Below are 22,780 nucleotides of genomic sequence, written 5' to 3' on the forward strand. Positions count from 1 at the left end.
AACTCGAATAGCGTCGGCGTATTTTCTCTGGATGAAAATTTTTTGTGAAACTTCCTATTTGATCTGACTTCGGACTATCAGGAAAAAGTAAAAAGGTTTATTGGTAAATGAGCGACAATTTAAAAAATAATGAAAATATAAAAGACCATTACGTCGTAAGACCACCGTTCCAAATTCACTAGTAACCCACCGTCGCTGCCTTGACGTATTTTGTCCCGCTATCAGATCTGTGTTCGTAAAGTGGCAGTGTGCAGCAACAGCTCGCAGAAAGGTGGCAACGCTCGCTAACAGACCGAGAGCTCCACTAACAAAACAAACATTTTGCTACTTCGTCGCAGGCGGGACTGTGTTGCGTCGTGTGATCGCTAGAGCGGTTGTGGAATCGGATTCGAGCGCAAAACACCGTTCATGCTGTGAGCGAAAAAGAGTGGTAGCGCCTACAGTGGCATATGTAGTTAAATCCGTGAATAAGTGAATAAGAATATATGTATGTACTTAATTCGAAAACCTTTTCGCCGTCAGCACAACGGGTGAACGAGAGAGCGGAAGTGGAGTTTTTTGTGGCGGGTCGTCTCGCTCGCACCGCAAAGGTCGTCCGTGGCTGCGTGTATGGGTGTGTGGAAGAGGCGTCGAGGTGAATGTGGATTTCTAACCACACCAGCATTGCAAAGACATTGATTGATATTTAAAGCTGCAGCAGCGAACCAAAGCAAATCCTAATTTCGGCAAAGTTTAAGAATAACGAGTGACTGGGGCGCGCGCAATAAGATAAAATTGAAGGTTATTCTGTGTGCGTGTGAGTGACCCGTTTACCAGTGTGTGTGTGCGAGCGTTCCATTGTAAACAAAAAAGCAAGTGTTGTGAGCGGAGAGAAGAAAGGGAAAGAGAGAAAGAGCGAACAGACTGGCGAGAGAAAAAAGAGATTGCGCACGAAGAAAGCAGCGCACAAAGCGAACGCTGAAAATGTCAATAAACTCTGCGAAAGGTGAGGAAAACGCAACAAGAGCGCCGCAGTCGTGTAAAATAAAACCCAAGACTCAAAGAAAGCAGTAGAAAGAGGCAAGTGCAAGAGCAGAACTTGTGCGTGTGAGTGCTGGTGTAGTGTGTGTGGGAGAGAAGAGTTCGAGTGTTTGTTCTGATTGGACAGAGTGTGCAGAAAAGTTTTTCTGGTTTCGATTCGCTTGCAACAGTTTCCGCGTTTTCAGCTCCAACAAGTTTCGTCGATTTTTCGCGTCTGCATTTTGTTTATTTTATTGTGAATTCGTTGACTTGCTTGCTCGCTCGTTAACCCATACAAGTGCGCCCGCCGCGACGCTGGATGAGTAATTTACCGTTATTAATTCACAGGTGAAAAATCCGATATTTGTCGTGCAATAATTTCCTCGATTGGCATCAAGTGGCTTCCAGTCGGGTACATATTGCACAAGAAATGTTATACGCATAATGTGCACGCAAATTAAACGAATTCTCTATGAAAATGTGACTAGAATGTGAGTCGAACAAAACGAGTAAAACGTGAAATCCCAACTGGCTTTTGGGTAACAAATCTTATCAACACAGCAACGGAAATACATTAAAATCTTGATAGACTGAGAAAGGGACAATTGGAATACTTTTAGTTATTTTTAAATGGTAAGATAATCTCCTTTCCTTAAAAACAAAATGTTCCCATAATTTTTTAGGTATTTTAAAATGGTAAGATGATCTCATTTCCTTAAAAACAAAATGTTCCCATAATTGATGTCCATGATGTCCATCCCATAACTTGATGTGATTTCAAAAGGAACATCGTGAAAACTGGGCGAATCGTATAAACCATATGCTTTCATTTCATTTGTATTTAAGGACAACAATATAGGGGCTGTAAAAATTACCATTTTTTAAGTGATTTAATATTCCTTTGTCCTTTAAATTTAAAGATCCAAGAGGCCCAATTCAAGCGCTATATTTTCTTATCCCCTTCCACAGAGTCAAAGTAGGCTTTTCGAATCCCTGAAATCAAAACAAAATTATTAACACATCGGGAAGTCAGTGTCGTCTGGCGGACTGTCTGGCCGGGCGACTCCCAATTCATAAGCAGTGAAATGTAACGGCGCCGTTGAGTACTTGAACTACTTTCATGTGGCAGAGGCTTTATGACCCGAACTTGGCTGGCTCATTACATTGACATTCAACTCTACCGAGCTCTGAAAGCGCAAAAAGGACGCCATAAAGGCTTTAATTAAACATGTGTTATGTTCGGTTCTAGAAAACTTAAAGCTTTCCGAATTGACTCTGTATAGATTCGCTTGTCTTTATTGTTCGATCATCGTTACACGTTATATTTTTCTCGGTGCAGCCGCCGGAAATTGTTTCGACAACGAAACAGAGACGGTCTCGATCAGGGAGAATAAGAGGGTGGGAAGGCACTGCATGTCTGAATAGTACGGCCAAGGCACGTTTTGAACTCTACCTCTACCACACATTTCTTGGGCCAAGTCTTTAGCTCTTTCTGCTTTCGCGTGGTGCTTGACCCAGAAAAATCGAAGAATCGCCAATTCTGCGGCTGACAACGCTGCTGATGAGGCTGCGGCTGGGCCAAGTCTTGTGCTTTCGAGGAGCCGCAGAAGGGGCTGTCTCATAAACCATTTTAAATGTCGGGCTCATTATTATTTTGACTGCGTCGCTTGCGGTTTTTGTGTCTATCAGCCGTTCTTACCGTGCCTTCTTACCGTTCAACTCTTCTCATTTCGTAAGCTGGGATTCAGTCTGTCCGAAGGTTGACCGCGAGTTTGGAAGTTGATTGGCTCCGGATTATACATTGCGGACGCTGGTTTATGTTCTTGAACTCCTTTTAAATGTGCGCGGCCTCAAAGGTTAATTTACAGCTTTCGGGGTCATAACTCTGGCTAAAGGCGGTCGATTCTGCCGTCGAGACGCGGTTACAAGAACTGGCAACTGATGTAGGGATTTGCCCATGCTTACAAACGCAATGAGTGGAAGAAGGCAATAAATTATCGGGCTTGAGTGGTAAGCCTGGTCTCCAATTCTGCAAAAAAAAATTTTGCTTCTGGTAACTCTTTTTGTGCATGCAGATATTTATATTAACCCGACCCATACGCCTTAATATCTGTAACTTGTAAAGTCTTTGAGATTTGCCCATTCGGTGATGTATTTCTCGTTCGTCAGTTGGCTGCCAGCTGTTAACCGGTTTTCGAATATGCCTTCGGGTGTTCCAACCGCCTTGATACCCACTTCGGCCATCCGTGCCTCTCCCTCGGCAGTGCACCACCCACTCTTGCAATACATAAGTTGATACATGCTGTTTCTCTCCCTGGCTTTGACTCTGGCTGCTAATTAGCAGTTAACAATTGCAGCATTGACCTCCTCACCACAATTCTTCTCCTATTCTAGCAGGCAAACTGCGAAAGTAGCGAGAACGGGTTTGCTTTGTTCCATTGTCTATGGTAAAAAATACAACTGAAAGATACAACATGGCAGCAGGTTTACCTTGTTGTAACCTCGCCAAGAACTCCGGGGAAAAAAAGCTTGAAAAAATATATGCATTCCACTCTTTCTAAACCGAAGAGAACAAGACAACACACAAATATAATTGCTTGTCGTTTTTACAATTTACAATTTTAATAATTATTTAGTAGTTATTCAATTAACTACCGGCAACAAGGTTCGGTTTGGAGTGCATGCATAGGTTTTTAACTATGTGATGTCTTGAGTGAAATGTGAATTGGTATTAAAAACCTACTAGAATTACTATTAAAACCTATTGGACGTCCCGAATTGGCCTTATTGAAGTTTCTTGATAATAAGCTACATAATGAAGTGGGGGTAGTGAGACGCGGGTGGCTGGATGCATTCGTTTTTACTTGCTGCTTTTAGACATTTGCTGCAGTTGCCTGTCGTTGCTGTTGCCTTTTCGTTGTTATTGTGCCATTTTGTTTGATTTTTGCAACTGGCAACTTTTTCGATTGCTGCAACTGTGCAGCCGTTGGTTCGCAAACCGTTGTGTGTATGCAGCCTTTGTCGTTTTTGGTTTGTCTATACATACATGTCTATATAAACATGATCACTTTGGCCGATTTCTTGTCTTAACTCGCCACTTTTCAGCAGGCGGTGGAAGGTGAAGCGGGGACAAGAAAAAAGAGGAGAAACATGTTGCCTAAATGTTGCTGCTGCTGCGGTTGCATTTGCAGCAACCCACTGTTGTTCATGATTGTGCAACTATTGGCAGCATTTTCGGACTGCTGTTGAACTTTTGTAGCCAACCGAAAAAGAATGTTACCTCGTTGATAAGTTTTAAATTGCTTATCAATCATATTAATCTATATTACCTGGAATTTGTGAGGCCTTGGATAAGAACATCAGGAAAATTGTATTAATAATCGCTTTTTTTTCGTAAACTGTGCATTGAAAATTTGCGTTTATCAAGCACGAATGGCACAAACAGAAATTCTGATTCTCAAATAAATTAATGTAACAAAAAGACTTTTCATCGAATCGAATATTATATACCCGTTACTCAGCTAAAAGGATTGCGAAAGAAATGGAATTACCACCTCGGCTCGTGACTCTCGAACGTCATTCACTCCTAAATCCTTAATTATATTATTTAATTCAAATATTTATGTATAGACATGCGCACTATGACTTAGATTTCATCCTATTCCAACAAAAAAGTGTAATTAAACATAAAAAAAGGGAATGCTATAGTCAAGTTCCATGACTATCATCAGATACCTGTTACTCTAGTGGAAATGCGGAAATGGAAATTGCACAATTTTTCTGGGTTATCGATAGATATTAGGGAATAAAATGAGAACAAATTGCGTGACCTTTGGTTAGGTGTAAGAAGGGGCGTGGTTCTAGTGTTTTGGTATACCGATAGAAATTGACAACTCAAACAATTAAACGAAGAAAATTCAAAACATTTTTCAAGTGTGGGCGTGACAGTTTGTGGGCGTGTAAACATTTTTGGTTGCAAATCGATAGAAATTTACAAGACTAATAAAAATATGAATGAATATTGTGCGGCTTGTGGGTGTTAGAGTGGGCGTGGCAATATTTGAAAACCAACTTGCGCTGCGTCTATGTCTCTGGAAGCTGCATGCTTAATCTCACCCTTCTAGCTTTTATAGTTCCTGAGATCGAGGCGATTATTCGGACAGACGGACATGGCCAGTTCGATTCGGATTGGTCCTGATGAAGAAAATATGTATATGTAGAAAATCCTTTTCCTCTACGAGTAACGGATTTAATAAAGATTGGTAGTTAATTTTCAACTTGCCTATAGTCGCTGAAGAATATGTAATAAAGGTCTCATTTCCAAACAAAGACATCCACACCTTTGAATCGTCTTTCGGTCACTCAATTGCTGGGCGCAGAGTCTACAAAATATAAAAAAATAATTTTTATTAATTTGTACCACTGAAGTTCACTTAATATATCCTTGGAAGCATCGCAAAAGGAGCTCAACATCATAAGGGCCTGGCCAGCCGAAATTTATGACTATTAGCTAAGTTAATTTATGCAAATAATAGAAAATTACTTAATGAATAAAAAGAAGCTGCCTGACTTCACTGTTGGTATCAGTCTCGACTCGACTTTGGTTCGAAAACGAGAAATCGATAAAAAGCTCATTAAATTAAGGCAGAACGATAAAAGTTGATTGGCGTATGGCTACAGACAAACGTCTTTGAAATCCCCTTATCTTGAATTTCACTCAAACTCGATTTTCAGCTTAAAGCTAGGCTTCTTGACTGGCAAGACAGCTTGAAAGTTTCTGCCGCGAGTACGCGAAAAACCAGACACTAAAATTTTTTAAAAATTTGTTCGAATTCGATGTAGAGGCTGTCTTAGCCGGGGCTAAGGAAACATTGAATTATCTGAGGATCGGATCTTCTCCATTCCTTTTTTGCGTTATTTTGCTTCGCTAAAAATGTTTGTTTGATGACTAACCACTTAAATATTAGCGCCGTCCATCAGCTGAAGTCGCCTGGGCTACCTACAATTTGGTATTTTGACAATGCGATTAGGTGTATCTACACTTAACAGTAAGTTTCTATTGAATATTGTATGCAATATCTTTGCCAACTAATTATTATAAATAAGAAATTAATTATTGGATTTGTAGAATATAAATGTTCTCCAGCAATTTTCGCAGTATCTTTCGTTTGCCCTCGTTGTTTAGCATATTCTTCAGTCGTCTCAGTTGCTGTTCTTGATTGAATCCAATTACTTCTCCCTTTCCACCAATGGTTCCTCGCAAAAACGTGTTTCATCTCGTTGTAGGTTTCTTTTTAGTTCTTTTAAAGGTACTGAGCATTTTTCAAGTCCCGTTTTCAAGTTATTTTTAAAAATTTGTAATCATAATCAAAAATGTCTTGACCAAAATCACTATCCGATTTGATCCGCCCTTGTTGGTCCGTATGAGTGCTGATAAAGTAAAAATTCTGTGTACTGTAAAAAAATACAAATATCACAAATTCGTTGAAAAGTAATTAACAAGAAGAACGAAGCGTTTTCGGCCCGAACATGACATTCAAATGCATCTCCCACGCACTCACTTTAGCTGAAATTAAGTTTGTTATATTATTAAACCTATCGAGATTCCAAACCCTTTTTAAATCACCTTTAAATGTGTTAATAGTCAATGACGTAATGCCATTAGGTTAACACATGCATACATACAGATGTACATCTAGTTCTAGGGCATGTTTGTTTAAAGATGTGTAAGCTGTCTTACGGGATTATATTTTTCCAAAAACTTTTGACGACCCCTGTAAATTTGGTATGCCTTTATGGATTATGAGAAACCAATTTGTTGTTTCTACAAGTTCGATATCCCAGAGGTTTCACATAAGAACTTAACTGAATTCGGAACTAAACTACGCGACAAAGAGCATCTAACAAAAAAAACAAAGAAGCTCCAAAACAGACAGAAAGAGCTCATTGTATTCGCGGGGAAAACAAGACATCAAGAGAAGAGAAGATGGGGCAATGAGAGTCAAAAGAAGCGAACAAAGGAAAGGCCAAACACGTTCAAACCTTGGCAAGAGAAGAAGTAGCACGACGACTTGTTGCCAAGACGTAAGAACTCAAACTTAAACTCAAATAAAAGCAAATGTGAGGAAGAAGTTGAAATTCGAGAGAGCCAGAGCCACCAAGAACAGTAAAAACACGTCATGCTGACTGCCTTTGCTTACCCACCTTCCTCCGCCCGTTCGGACTTCTTTGATTCCGTCGCCTTGTCAGCGGAAAGATAGAAGACGGAGAGAAGGGTCATTGGCGGCCGTTGACTTTATCTCGCGATGACCTTGCCCGAAATGTAATAGGGAAGAGCGAAGAGCTGTAAGAAGGGATAGAAGCTCATGCACACACACACACATTCCACTGCAGCTAAATAACGAGCAGAAGATGGGGAGGTACGCGAATGCAGCTGTTGACAAACTGAGTCCAGCCGACCGAGAGAGCGAGAGAAAAAGGGCAGAGGCAATGGCAGAAAAAGCGGAAGGGGAGCCAGGGCACAGGGCCAAGGCGAATGGCTTAACGGGATTTTTCGATACCAATAAATTTACAGGCAAACATAAATATGTACATATGTACAAGTATTAATCGATGGAAGAATTATTGTAAACGATTTGTGTCTTCAGATCTTGCATCTTGAGAATTGTGCAAAATGAAAATTTTGATCGCAAGTTTGGAGTGCAGTGATAAAGACTTCAACAGCCGAGAGGACCTCCCTTATTCCAATCATGTAGTTATGTAGCCAGTATAGTATACAGTGTAAGTCCTTAAGCTCCAATGGTAGTAATATGAAGTGAATCAAAAATATTCGGGATTCGTTATCTCTCACTGTGCCATTTCAATCGATGATATAAATAAATATATATATATATATATATATATGAAAAGGAGCCCTAGAAAACTGCGATATAAATATGTATATAAATTTTGTCATCTCTATTATTTCACTATTGTAACTGAAACGTCATATATCTTTTGGTTGTACGTAATTTTTTACTGTTTTATAGTAATGTTAAAGTTATGGTTATTATAATTTCAATGACGCTCTCTTCGATCCCATTATAATGGATCAGTGACAAGGAGTCGTTCCAATGGGAACAACATAAATTGCAAACTGCCAAAAACAGCCTGGTTAACTTGGCTTAAACTCACTCAATAGGCGCAAATTAGTTGGTTACTCGGCGGTTGAGTTTCAACACGCCTGGAGAGTGGATTGCAGCTCAGCGCCAACGACGAATCGCAGCCACCTTGTCCCACAACAACTTGCCAGTGTTGTTAAATTCTGTATTCAGCAGTATGCGTTATTTTTTTTTTTTAGCTAACCTTGCGTACGTACATATGTATGTACGTGTGCTTCGCCGATCTGGCTTTTGATATTAATTAAACGCACGCAGCCGGACCAGCAAAGTCGTATTCAGATTCTCAGCCAGTGGCAACTGCAATGCCCACCCAGCAGCAGCAACATGTGGTGAAACGAGTTCCGAGGGCTCAGCAGGCCAACTACTAAAATGAGGAGAGAGGCAAACCAAAGACAAGCCCAAAGTAGTTGGTAGCTGGTGTTGGGGCTTAGAAAAGTAAAAGAAGTTTAACGTACGGCACGTATTTTGTGCGTCACGGTGGCGGTGGGGGGTCTTTGGGGAGTGTCGCTGCTGTTCCACGAGCGAGCACGCAAGAAATGTTGTCTTTAGCTGGCGGTAGAAGATGGATCAGCAGACTCGCACCGTGAATCTGTTTAAAGCCTGTTCAATGATTCGCTGAAATACTGAATGCTCTGTAGGAGAACTGGCTAGGATAAGTTTAAATGCCGTCTAAATAAATATTTTGAAATATGATCAATTATCTGGAGGGACATGGAAATACCTTCGCTGATTCACTGTAGACATCAGGCTTATTGACCAGTCACTTCTGCCACTAATTGTGGCAGCATGCGCCATGGCGGCGAAGCCTATATATTTTTGAACAAATGGATAATTTAATATACGTTTACGTTCTAGCAACGACAGCTATGCAGCGTTCACTTCTGATCGAGCCGGGCTTATGTATAAAAAACTAATCAACCCAGGAAAGCGATCAGCTCCGACTTAGAGCTCTGCTGGATGATATTTATCTGCTATTTATCTCCTGCTGGTCCGAAAGCTAAATCTGATTTGCCGGCCTACTTTTTATAAAGTGCCCGTATTTATAAACAATATTCGCAACGACCTTGATTTTGTCGGAACAGCGTCGACAGCTGGAAACAAGTTAACAAAAATACTAAGGACAAGTTCTATAAATAAACTTTCGTGAGAAATACGGTTTCTCATTTCAGTTTCAGTTATCTTTTATTGATTCTGATAGTGTGCGGAGCTCGATTATGGCTATTTAGTGAAGGTTTCAGTACTGATAAAGCCGCAGATGACGGAAAATGTAAATGCACAAATGCTCTGCATGCGGAAAGCGGCGGGAAAGGTGCGCCACTCCTAACAATGGAAAATAAACACTAATGATAAAGCAAAAAATAATACAAATGTGCATGCATAACGTTTCCTGTTTGTCGAACGGTAAACTATAATTGCTACGCGGACGACAGATACCTGCCTGCAACATTACGGTTATCCGAATTCCTCAGGACTCCTTCGCAATGAGATGGAGTCATGCTGGAGCTGGGGGCTTCTAGACACTATGTATGAATACGTCTAGGTTAGATTAGATTGGTCAGGCGCTGGTTGCTATGCACGGCGCAACGTTGACAAAGTTATCTTCTGGTTTCCTATACTAGGCGCCCAAACTTGTTCGCTTTGCTCACTGCGTTTTTGAGCTACTTGCAAAGTACACTGGGGAAAATATTAACTGCCATTTTAAATGATCTAAGTCCATCATTATGAAGATTGTTCACTAATAAACCGATAACTTCTTCGTTGGAAATCGTGAAAATATAAATTTCATGTACTTATTCTTCTCCAATGTCGATCAGTTAAAAGTCAAGACTTCAAAGTCCATTGAAAGGAATACTACATTATTTCTTCTAGGTACCTACCTACCTATAAAATACTTACTTTTCATTTTTCTAAAAAAAATTTTTTCGGTGGTATTGTTGCATTGGTACCGGTTTTCTATATACTTTGTACGCCATTTGTAAGTTTTTTTGCTATTACAAGGCAACAGTGGCCATATTGATCTCGGACGAGAAACGCACCTGTTGAAAACCAAGTTACTTCAGTTGTTTGCGAATGTATTTTTACATTCCGAACTTATAACGCTGAAAACCCCTTACTTGCAGGGGTTGGTTTCAGTCATACTTGGCTTAGAAATATGAATTATTTGTGAATATGCATCCTTGCAACTGAAATTGAAGCAACACATTATTTACACTCTACCCTCCTAAGTTGTGCATTGAAAATATAAGACGTTGCACCGCACTTCTGTGTCGTGTCTAACCTGTTGGCTTTTGTAGCACAATTTTGCAATTTGTTTGCCATTTTCCGCAAGCCAACTTCTGTAGCACATTGTGCTAATGACTTGCCGGCATTCGCCTCGTCTTGCCCCTCTTTACAAACCATTCGCGGTGATTATTCAAAAGACCTCAACACTCGCAAAATGTTGCCTCATTGCCAGGCAATTCGATTTGCCATTGTTGTGCCCATATGAATACCTGGTCTGCAGCAAACCAGATTTTGGTTTGTTTCTAAGCCATATTCATAGACTAAGCCGGGCTCTATGTTGTCAATTGGAAAAAAGGGGGGTGTTACCGTTTATGTATCTGGGACAGCTCTCTGTGTCCGAGGAGTACGTATATCCTAGGAGGTAATTCTTATTTAGCTGCCCTAGATATTTTCGGCAGTTTTGTGATAATTGATTTTACTTAGACAATTGATTTTGAAAATAACTAATATGGTTATACTAATAATACGGTATTATTTTCAAAGGTTCGATTTTTCTTATCGACCTTGTTACATTTTATTATATCTCAACTCAAAGTTGAGTAAAAAATTAGGTTATTACCCATAGACAGAATCTGGACACTTCCGATGGTCCCCCTATTTATGTGGGGTGTCGTTGTCCTCCATTACAACAACCCACCAACCCCAGTCGCCGTACTCACCGCTTTTATGTTACGCATAATTGAAACCAACTTTCTGTTCAGTGGGCAAAATCCGACGCCCACAATATATTAACCACCCCCACTGAGGAGGCCCGAGGTTGCAAGGGAGAAAATAAACGAGGACTCCTACCCCCGAAGCTTGTGCCCCACAAAGCATGTCAATGTCATGAATATTATTGACATGAACTTTTACCCACACAAAACACAAACTGAGAACAGGGCCGATGAGTACGCCATTTTTATTTTGAGGGAACACATTTCCGCAAAAACAAAAAGAATACAAAAAAAAAAAAGAAAAACCCGAAGGTCAACCCCTTTCGGCACAACGCTAAAGGGAGTTATCCGCGGAGCTGAAGTTGCTTTCGACGTGCTGTCAAAGTCAGAACCTGATAAAAAATCAATAAACAACAGACAGCAAACGTTGTGGCTGGGTTTTACCGAGCTCGAATTCCTGAGTTCTGGAATGCCGTACTGGTTCCTAAGTTTTATGTAGCTCAGCAAGATACTACGATTGATGTAGTGCCAGTAGGATTTTTGAATCCAGTAACTTCTTAAAACTGAAATGCAGGAAAGCATGCATCCTTAGCACTGGTCCTGGCCCGGAAGCCAATGCATCACAGCTTAGCACTTACATAATGAAGCGCTCATAGATCTTCCTTCAATTTTTAGGGCTCCGCGGCTTTTTTTGACATTTGTACTTATTGTTATATGTAGATGTGAGTGCAATAATGGTCAACTCGGTGTACCAACACAACACATAGAAATGAATATTGGAAACACTAGACTGCGCTTGTACATATGTACATACATATGTACATATATACATGCGCTCGCAGGGCTTTTAAAGTCCTTTTCTTCTGTGCAAGACCCAATGCTACACCAGGCATCCGTTTAATTCGATTTGCTGAATAAATAGCAAGCTTCAAGTGTAACAACACTTCCGCCCGATGGTGTCAGCAACAACAACGAAGCCCCATCTGTATGGGTACAGTTCTAACCTCGGGATACAGCAACGAAAGGGACAAGGGCAAAAACCGGAAACCGAGAGACCGAAAAGAGAAGTCATCATCGAAACCTCGGTTGGCTGCATTTGTCGGACCATCATCATGAGTATTGACGAATGTGTGTACATACACTGGTCGGGAAAATTATTTTGACCATGTAAACGCTGCACATTTGTCATGAGAATTTTTTGTTCGGCATAAGTATTTTGACAGGCTTTCAATTCAATGAAAATAAGTTTAAATGAAGCTGGATTAGCTCCTTATTGAAACAATTAATTAAATATATATCCTCTTTTGGCATCAATAACTTTTTTGAGTCGGTCCTTTACTGAATCCTTCAAATTGTGAAGGATCTCTGGAGTTATCTCTTTCCAAAGGGAAGTGAGCTCAGAAATAGTCTCCTCTCGAGTTTAATGTTACGAAACTGTTCTTTTGCGTTTCAAAAGAGACCAGATGTTCACAATAATATTTAAATCTGGACTTTGAGGTGGCCAGTCCAAGACGGTAACGCCAACATCCTTTAGGAACTTGGTTATCATATCCTTGTAGGCAACACATCCCCACACCATGACAGAGCCTCCACCATGGCTCTTTTTCTGACAAACGGGCCGTCTTTTTTGCTTTTGCTGAGTTGGCAATCTTACAAAAAAATTTTTTTTGGGACGAGTTATACTGGAAAGAGCTTTCATCCGCCCATAAAACTCTTCTCCCGAAAGACTTCGGCTTTCCTAGATGTTCCTTTGTTCCTTTGCAAATTTCGATCTTTTAACTTTTTGAATCCTTAGTCTTCATGTCCTGTTCCTTTAAACGTCGACGAACTGTGCGCTCACTGTTTGCCTTGCGTTCACTTTTTGGAGGGCTGGCGGTCAGATTCCATTTTTTTAAAATTCCCGTATAAGGATTTTGTCGTCAGCGATCGTTGTTTTGCGCTTAGGACCTCTTCTTTTTAGGTTTTTTAAGTCATTATGTTTCTTAAACTTTTTAATTAGTTAATACACACTTTTTCGCGACACATTAAACTCATTTGCAATGTTGTTTTACTCTAATTCCAACGTTATACTGTGTTACCATTGATGATCTAATAAATAATTGGCTATCAATTAATTTGTTGTTTTTTATTAAAGTTCAATATCCAAAAAAGTTCAATTTAAACAATTGTTGATTAACACGTGTTCAAAAGCAGAATACCATTTACTAAATGAGTTTGTCAAAATACCTACATATTTTACATATTACATATTTTCATATTTCATTAAGTTGTTTATAACTTTTATAGTTTTAGTAAAAAAATGTTCGTTTCTTAATTTTTAAGTTTATATTACTTGCACACAAAAAAGTAAAAAAAAATTACCAATACGACCATATCAAGCCATTTAAAAGTTTCACCGACAAATGTGCAGCTTTTATTTTGTCCAAATACTCATGCCGACTAGTGTATGCACGAGTAGTTCCTAAAAGACGGAGTACGAAAATCAGCATAAATCGAGTGCTGACCATTCACTCTCTATGCCTGCACCTTTCCCTTCCCCTGGCGACGCTTCCTCACTTTTACGGCGCTCCCACGCAACTTTAGCTGAGAGTCAATCTTATGCCTCATTCTTTTTTCATATATGTATCCGTGTACAAACATACATACATATATATTTGGAAAGACAATTTTGTTTATTTTCTTTTCTACCAATTTCGCACATGCATACATACATACATCACCAAGAGTAATTCTGTTCTTTCTTAAACCCCAAAAAAAGATAGCCAGCGCTAAGCGCTCTCTCACCATCTCTCTTCTCTGTCTGCCCCATCTTTTGTGTGCCGGCAGCGCATGTGTACGTTTAACTTTGTGTATGTGTGTCTCTAGCGGGTGTGTGTGGAGCTGACTTCGGTGCTGCGTCTTCTTCTTCGTGGTTTGCTTCGCCGCCGCTGTCGTCGCTATGGTTGTTGTTGGTTTGTGCAAGGTCGTTTGCGTACAAAATTCAACATTATTTGAAGGTCGTCCTTTGCTTATTCTGCGCGTCGCTTTTTACTCGTTCGCTCTCTCTTCCCCAGCGGGCTTTTTTTTGAATGTCCCTCTCTGTCGCTGTCTCGATTTTGTCTTTGTGCAGTGCGTGGGTTTTTGTCTTCGCTAAACACATCGAATGGTCCTAGTGTGTCTTAGAGGGGAAAGAATTTATTTTAGTCTTTTGATTTATTAGAATTGGTTCCTGGAACACACTGCACCGTTTATTAAGCTACCAAACATTCATTGTCTCCAAAATGTTGCTTTCCAAACAAAGATGGTTGATTCCCAGGGAAACATAAAAGTTATAAAAAAATAAAAGACCCCCAAATAATTTCTTATATGCCCATGCTGAGGGTTAACATTTCTTTAAATGTGATGGTTTGTTTGAGTACAAAATTTATGAAATCTTATTGTCATCTTAAGCTGAGATCTTTTTGAATGAGTATGTGACACCCTATAGTCCACGCACTTACCTTAATCAAGTACAAATAAGATTTTACAGCGCAGCTTAATCGTTGAAAGTTATGTACTATGTAAGAGATAAATTGTGTATGTATGGTATATTCTTGTAATTAAAAAGTTATGCGGGACTTATGCATGCTTATCTTCCTCGCTGTTCTATTTGCAGTAATCTTTCTAATTAAAGTAAGCTCACGTTTTATTATATACAATTTAATTGTAAATACTACATTTATCAAAATTCCGGGGTCACTACTGCTTGTCGGTGGGTTATTGTACCTTAAATTTATTATAATTTCATCCCATCTACCATGTGACTCTTTCGCTTGTCCGATTGCTTCATTGCCTCGCCGCTCCATCGTCGCGGGTCGATGACATTTTTCGTTGCTGGCCATTGCCGAAGATTTGTATACATTTCTTAAGCTGCTGTATGTGCGCAGAGCGAGACGGATAGACAAGGAAGAAAAGAGATGGAGAGTTGCAAGCGAGCAAAAGAGAACTAGTAGGGCTGATAAGAACTGAATGAACCAAAAACCCCACATGCTCATACGTTTGTGTACAATACATTTATGAACGGTTGTTTGAAGGCGGCTAGTGAGTGAACCCAACTAACCCAAGTGTCATTTCATGGTCGGCAAAAGTCGACAGAAAGGGTGGCAGTAGGTGGCATTGACCTTATTGTTGTCGGGCTCTCTCAACATTCTCTTTGTTTGTGTTGCTAGGTTTAGGTTTTGAGAAATAGCCGAAATCCTAACAGGCTAGACCAAGTAAAAGAAATTATTATTAAAAAATAAAGAATTGTTAAGTCTAGTTGACCGACTATCAGGTACCCGTTACAATAATAAATATATAAATTATATAATAAATAAATTAATAAATTAAAAGTAAATAATTTAATACAAATTATATTTTAGTGGGTAGAGGACAGCAAAACGGGAGGAAAAACATATAAAAAAATTTTAAAAAATCCTTGAATGAATGCCAATCGACGCATAGTTCGTTACAGCAAAGTCAATCCTTTTGCATCCTTTAGGGATGAACTTGAGAATCAGTGACGTTACAATTCGGAGTCGACTATTGAATCAAAATTTAAGTGCGGGGAGTGCCGAAGGCATATTAAGGCAAGGTTAAACTTTGCTAAAACCTACCTATCGTTTGGAATGATGGGTCAAAAACAGTGCTATTTGGTGGAACAGGTTCACCAGTACCACCCAATCCATACACAAGACTGTGAAGAACGGTGGACTTAAAATCATGGTATGGTCCTGTTTTTCATGCAACGGTGTGGGTTGGTATTATGGACCAACACGTATATGTGTAAATATGTGTTATTGTCATATGCTGGACATTGTCATAAAATGGACATTCTAACAGGATAATGATCCGAGACACAAGAAAACCGGCTTAAAACTGGTTCACCCAAACACGTGGCCAGCACAATCTCTATTTAGTCATGTTAAATTTTGTTTCTTTTTTTTTCATTGCACTGCTTTTTCAGTGAACATTACAATTTCTGCCTATTATGTTGTTTTAATCTATATTTTCGAAACTATTCACGAAATAAAAGTGAAACATTTGCTGAATTGTTATAAATTAAATACCTGATGATAGTATAAAAAATTTGCCCATTACAACTGTAATCATAGGATTATTTATTTAAACTCGCAAGTACCAAGCACTGCTATTTCAATACTGCACAGTTGTTCGGGATAAAAAGCGATAAAAGTGTAAAAGGATATATTTAAAAAATTGGTGCTAATGGGGCACGTTCTTGTTAAAAATACTTGTCGCATGAGACATCCATGTTTTCACTATATTGACAATATTGTCTTGCCAATGCTTTTTTAATGATCTTGAGAGCCCTGATGATGTTTACTGGAAGCTTTTTTCGCCAAACAATGGATATTAAGGTTTTTTGAATTATATTTTTTTAATATGTTTTATTAAAAATGGCATATATATAAATATATTATAAATAGCCACCCATTTGGGCTTTTAATTTCTCTCTTTCCCCTACAACTCCTTATCGTTGACATTTTTCAATTCGTTTTATTTTTCAAGTTTTACAACACAATGGAACTGCATCAACGACACCTCTCAAACTTTTACAAATTGCACAACTGAGAAATAGTCTTTGATAAATAAATAAAATATAAGAAATCGCTACTGAAACAAGATGCCAAACATGTCCAGCATCAAAGCGGAGCAGCAAAGCGGTCCTCTTGGAGGAAGTAGCGGCTATCAAGTACCGGTCAACATGTGCACCACCACAGTCGCGAATACGACGACCACTTTGGGAAGCTCCGCCGGGGGAGCCACTGGCTCCCGGCACAACGTCTCCGTGACAAACATCAAGTGCGAACTAGACGAACTACCGTCACCGAACGGCAACATGGTGCCGGTTATCGCAAACTACGTTCACGGTAGCTTGCGCATTCCACTCAGTGGACATTCAAATCATAGGGAGTCCGATTCGGAGGAGGAGCTGGCAAGTATTGAGAACTTGAAGGTTCGGCGAAGGACGGCGGCGGACAAAAATGGTCCTCGTCCAATGTCCTGGGAGGGCGAGCTGAGCGATACTGAGGTCAACGGGGGCGAAGAGCTGATGGAAATGGAGCCAACAATTAAGAGTGAGGTGGTCCCTGCTGTTGCACCCCCACAACCCGTCTGCGCACTACAACCGATAAAAACAGAGCTAGAGAACATTGCAGGCGAGATGCAGATTCAAGAGAAGTGTTACCCCCAGTCCAACACACAACATCACGCTGCCACAAAATTAAAAGTGGCCCCGACGCAAAGTGATCCGATCAATCTCAAGTTCGAACCGCCTCTGGGAGACAATTCTCCGCTACTGGCTGCACGTAGCAAGTCCAGCAGTGGAGGCCACCTACCACTGCCAACGAATCCCAGTCCCGACTCCGCCATACATTCCGTCTACACGCACAGCTCCCCCTCGCAGTCGCCTCTGACGTCGCGCCACGCCCCCTACACTCCGTCTCTGAGCCGCAACAACAGCGACGCCTCGCACAGTAGCTGCTACAGCTATAGCTCCGAATTCAGTCCCACACACTCGCCCATTCAAGCGCGTCATGCCCCACCCGCCGGCACGCTCTATGGCAACCACCATGGTATTTACCGCCAGATGAAGGTGGAAGCCTCATCCACTGTGCCGTCCAGTGGGCAGGAGGCGCAGAACCTGAGTATGGACTCTGCCTCTAGCAATCTGGATACAGTGGGCTTAGGATCTTCGCACCCCGCATCTCCGGCGGGCATATCACGTCAGCAGTTGATCAACTCGCCCTGCCCCATCTGCGGTGACAAGATCAGCGGATTTCATTACGGGATTTTCTCCTGCGAGTCTTGCAAGGGCTTCTTCAAGCGCACCGTGCAAAATCGCAAGAACTACGTGTGCGTGCGTGGTGGACCATGTCAGGTCAGCATTTCCACGCGCAAGAAATGTCCAGCCTGCCGCTTCGAGAAGTGTCTGCAGAAGGGAATGAAACTAGAAGCGATTCGGGAGGACCGAACCCGTGGCGGCCGCTCCACATACCAGTGCTCCTACACGCTGCCCAACTCAATGCTTAGTCCGCTGCTTAGTCCTGATCAAGCGGCAGCAGCTGCCGCCGCAGCAGCAGTGGCAAGTCAGCAGCAGCCGCACCAGCGACTACATCAACTAAATGGATTTGGAGGTGTACCCATTCCCTGCTCTACTTCTCTTCCAGCCAGCCCTAGTTTGGCAGGAACTTCGGTCAAGTCGGAAGAGATGGCGGAGACGGGCAAGCAAAGCCTCCGAACGGGAAGCGTACCACCACTACTGCAGGTAAGAAAAACTTGCTCCGGTGTAAATACAAAATAAATTGTTTTTTATTTAATTATTTAACTTGACATAAATTTATAGATGAGCTTCTCTACTATGATGCATTTTTTAAAGCTAACGCAATAACAGAGACAATTATTCTTAACAAAAAAATCGTATTTAAAAAAGGAAATTATTCGTACACCGTGCTACTAGTCTATATTTGCAATTTTTCTCGACCCATTCAGGAAATCATGGATGTAGAGCATCTGTGGCAGTACACCGATGCAGAGCTGGCCCGCATCAACCAACCACTGTCCGCATTCGCCTCTGGCAGCTCTTCGTCGTCGTCATCGTCAGGTACATCCTCAGGCGCCCATGCACAACTCACCAATCCACTACTGGCTAGTGCTGGTCTCTCGTCCAATGGCGAGAATGCCAATCCTGATCTTATCGCTCATCTCTGCAACGTGGCTGATCACCGTCTTTATAAAATCGTCAAATGGTGCAAGAGCTTGCCGCTTTTTAAGAACATTTCGGTTCGTATGACTTTTATTTTCAGATCCATCAAGTTTTGTTAACTTGCCTACCATGCCTACCATTCCAGATCGATGACCAAATCTGCTTGCTCATTAACTCGTGGTGCGAGCTGTTGCTCTTCTCCTGCTGTTTTAGATCAATTGATACTCCTGGAGAGATTAAAATGTCACAAGGCAGGAAGATAACCCTATCGCAGGCCAAATCAAATGGCTTGCAGGTAAGTTTATGCGAACTTTGAACTTGTCTATGCGTTGACAAAAACTGTCAGATAAAATGTATGTCGGATATACCTATTTAATTGTTATAACATTTTTATTCAACTTCGATAAGAAATAAATTAATTGTTTGTCACTTTTTATACTTATACTTATTTATTTATATTACTCGCGCAGTAAATCGATTTAATAGATTGGTTGAATAATATCTTACAGGTAGCAGGCAGCGCTCGCGACCCCCATGATTAAGATTAAGCATGCAGATTTTAGTAACGCAAACACAACTCATCTTTCCTTCAGAAGATTACCGCCCAAAACGTATACGTGATTACCTATTTCATATATATATTTTCCATGCATTTTTTTTTCGATAAGTCAAAAACAGTTTGGCCACTACCACTCTAGTACCCACAAATCGCAAATCGCGGACATGGCCAGATCGATTCGGCTTGATTTACATACATATGTACTTTATAAGGTGGGAAGTCCTTTCTTTTATATGTTACTTTTTTTCAACCGATTTGGAATATCTTGCTAATGTCTTTTTGCTAAATCAAGTTAAAACAATAGAGAATGCTATAGTCGAGCTCCCCGACTATTATTAGATAGCCGTCACTCAGCTGGAAGTGTGAACGAAAAATGTCAATATTTTTTTTTTATATCGGTAGAAATTGGGATAAAAAGTTATAAAATGAAAAGAAATTTGTGCGGACGGACAGACGGACATGGTCAGACCGACTCGGCTATTGATACTGGTCAAGAATATATATACTTTATATGGTCGGAAACGCTTCCTTCAACCCGTTACATACATTCAACGAATCTTGTATAACCTTTTAGTCAACGAGTAACGGGTTTAAATATGTATCTTTAAGCCCTAATCCCACTATATTTGATTCAGACTTGCATTGAACGGATGCTCAACCTAACAGATCACCTGAGGCGATTGCGCGTTGATCGCTACGAATATGTTGCCATGAAAGTTATTGTGCTGTTGCAGTCAGGTAAAATATAAACATAATACTAGTTCGGTTAACCAAGCATATTGGCCATCTTAGATACGACAGAGTTACAGGAAGCGGTAAAGGTGCGCGAGTGTCAGGAAAAAGCTTTGCAGAGCTTGCAAGCTTACACCCTGGCGCATTATCCTGACACGCCATCCAAGTTTGGGGAGCTTTTGCTACGCATTCCTGATTTGCAGCGAACGTGCCAGGTGAGTATTGAGTGTGGATCGAGATATACATATCCAAACCCAACGGCTTTTACGAGGTCAAAATACAAAAGTTTATAAACCGATTTTCTATTCAACTAAGAAAATACAGTATCTATAATGTACTCATTCGTTCTCAATTAGAACGAGAATCTATCAAAATATGTTCTTGTACCTACCCTCTTATTTTCTATTAAAGCGTTCCAAATAAATGAGTTTAAGATAATGTAAATTATCAGTATTTCATATAGACAAATAGACAGAAATAAAAAACAAAAAAATGCTCACTTTAAAAAATTTCCCAAAATCTTGTTTAAAAAATATATATTTAGAACAAATGAGGGGTCAAAGCTCCTTTTTAACTAGAAATTGTAAATATTTTGTATTTTATAAATGTATTATATAGTAGTCGATTCGTCAATACGTGGACTGGCGTCCACAGTAATAGGAAAATATTATTACCACATGACTGATAATATCATTTTCAACAGCTTGGCAAGGAGATGTTGACGATCAAGACTCGCGATGGAGCTGATTTCAATTTGCTAATGGAGCTTTTGCGCGGAGAGCATTGACAATTGATAACTAAGACGGAAATCTTTTACCATTGGCAAAACAAGTTTCACATATTTAGTATTAGATATATATATTCTATAGATAAGATCCTTACTGTAAGTTCTGAAAACATGTGCCTAAAAACCAAAGCCACGATAGCAGTCACATCAGGCCCACTGGTCGAGATTAAATCCAAGAGCAAGATTGCCAAATTTTTACACCAATATATATTTTGATATGAGCCATGTGCAGGGCCTCAGATCGCTGTTGTTGTCGGCTAAAGTTTCAGTAAGAAAAGTATATATTGATTTTGCTATTTATACATATTTGACTTATGTATAGTGTAAACTAAAGCACACATGGAAAATGAAAAGACTAAACAAATTTATTTAAAGATTACTTTTACTATTATAGAAAAAGGGGAAAAATAAAAAACACAAAGGCAGAGAAGAAAATTTAGTTACAACAGGTAGCGACATTTTTATATTTTCTTATATAAGGAAATATTCAATGTATTTTAAATATAAAGCCAAACCCGATTTGGTTTGGGAAAGAGCTACTGAAATTTTTGATATCTATATATTCATCACTAGAAGACGAATGAATGTATCCAATGTTTAAATGTTGTAGCGTTTAGTTTTAGTGCAATTTCACACATGTCTACATACATGAATATTCAGCGAGATATGTTTGCAAACTATTATAAAGCAAAAGACCACTCGAAATCGCCATCACTGGGTTGGCTAAGACTATTCCAGTTATGCTGTTTGTTGCATAAAAAACCACAACTACGTACATCAATAAAATGTATAATTTTTTATTGGAGTTTTAGATTTGTATTAACTTCTTCCTTATAATTACGATTATTATTATTATTACTAATTTTATGAATATTGTGTAACACTGACTTAAATAGCTGAAAAAATCCTGCAACAGGATTTAAAACACCTGAATACACAAAACATTATAACATGAATACATTTTGCTTATGGCCTAGATAGTTTGATATGTACTTTGCATATGTATGCATGTGTCTATATGTGAGTACGTACCATACAAATTCCTGTCCCACCAGAAAAATCACACGCAATAAAAAATTCCAAAATACTAAGCTCGTATCTACAAAGAAAGATTAAAAGACAAATTGATGAATAGGAATATGTTGCCGGAAGTCCAAGAGATTTGGCTGAAAGTATCGACAAATTTTCAACACATCGTTCATGGATATTGTGCTAACACTCTCAGTTTGAAAATCATTTTCTGTTAAACTTTCTATATAATAAGTTCTCCATTCGATTTTGTATTTACAATTTGTTTCTTTAATTTTCCTTTATCAGTTGTATCTATGAAACATGAGGATCTCAGTTCATATTGATCGTGTTCTTCTGCCGTACACCGCTTCTGTCCGTTAATGTAAACCATAAGTATAAATGAAATTAGTTAAATGTTTATTTATAAATAAAGCGCTATAATAAATTTCAATACATTTATCATAGTTAACTGATTAAGACCACTGAAATCAAAAATATTTTATTTACTAAGCAAAGCACACGCAAACAATTTATAATGTTTATTACGTTAACAACAAACTCATTTTTAATAATTCTTTATGAATACACAAAGTTACGCAATTTTCCCTCTAGGCGCATTGCTTAAATAGTTAAAGAAAAATAATAAACCCATAGCGCAATATTTAATGTAAAACAGTTTTCCTTGCGTGTGATGTTTGCTCTAGCTACGTACAAATTCATCATTTATTAAATTTAAAACTCAATTTTGCTTTTAAATAAATTTAATAAGTAAAATTCAACAATAATTGATATACAATTGTCAATGCAATATTTTGTAATAAAAATGCGAAAAATCAATATTAGTTTCACTGTTATTACGGAGCCTAAGGGTAT

At 39.5% G+C, this 22,780-nt stretch overlaps 1 protein-coding gene and 1 non-coding gene across 5 annotated transcripts, besides 5 other annotated features; both read left to right on the plus strand.

Moving 5' to 3' along the window:
• Nucleotides 1–316: 316 nt before the first annotated feature.
• On the plus strand, nucleotides 317–22,742 carry Hr39 (Hormone receptor-like in 39). 4 transcript variants are annotated; one of them, NM_134296.3, is made up of 8 exons: nucleotides 317–487; nucleotides 1,348–1,632; nucleotides 16,622–18,380; nucleotides 18,605–18,895; nucleotides 18,964–19,113; nucleotides 20,013–20,115; nucleotides 20,170–20,324; nucleotides 20,813–22,742. In NM_134296.3, exons 3-8 carry the CDS (start codon nucleotides 16,737–16,739, stop codon nucleotides 20,894–20,896), a joined length of 2,427 nt encoding a protein of 808 aa, NP_599123.1. In that variant the 5' UTR covers nucleotides 317–487; nucleotides 1,348–1,632; nucleotides 16,622–16,736; the 3' UTR covers nucleotides 20,897–22,742. The 4 variants fall into 4 exon arrangements, with proteins under 4 accessions (NP_599123.1, NP_724322.1, NP_476932.1 ...); NM_165364.2 differs by having other exon boundaries at nucleotides 317–471; NM_057584.5 differs by having other exon boundaries at nucleotides 317–413; nucleotides 20,813–21,263.
• Nucleotides 1,368–1,428, plus strand: mir-9374 (mir-9374 stem loop). The gene has a single exon (NR_144677.1). It is a non-coding gene; the product is annotated as a mir-9374 precursor RNA (primary transcript).
• Nucleotides 4,688–5,218: a mobile genetic element.
• Nucleotides 12,376–12,807: a mobile genetic element.
• Nucleotides 15,347–15,397: a mobile genetic element.
• Nucleotides 15,433–16,264: a mobile genetic element.
• Nucleotides 19,666–19,780: a mobile genetic element.
• Nucleotides 22,743–22,780: the final 38 nt, after the last annotated feature.

This window comes from Drosophila melanogaster, chromosome 2L (genome assembly GCF_000001215.4).
Source record: "Drosophila melanogaster chromosome 2L".
NCBI lineage: Eukaryota > Metazoa > Arthropoda > Insecta > Diptera > Drosophilidae > Drosophila > Drosophila melanogaster.

Bases quoted from the DNA above. Each gene is read 5' to 3' on its own strand.
- Hr39 (NM_134296.3), top strand. From the start codon at position 16,737: ATGCCAAACATGTCCAGCATCAAAGCGGAGCAGCAAAGCGGTCCTCTT. The intron at 18,381-18,604 runs GTAAGAAAAACT...CGACCCATTCAG, and splicing joins GCGTACCACCACTACTGCAG to GAAATCATGGATGTAGAGCA. The intron at 20,325-20,812 runs GTGAGTATTGAG...CATTTTCAACAG, and splicing joins ATTTGCAGCGAACGTGCCAG to CTTGGCAAGGAGATGTTGAC.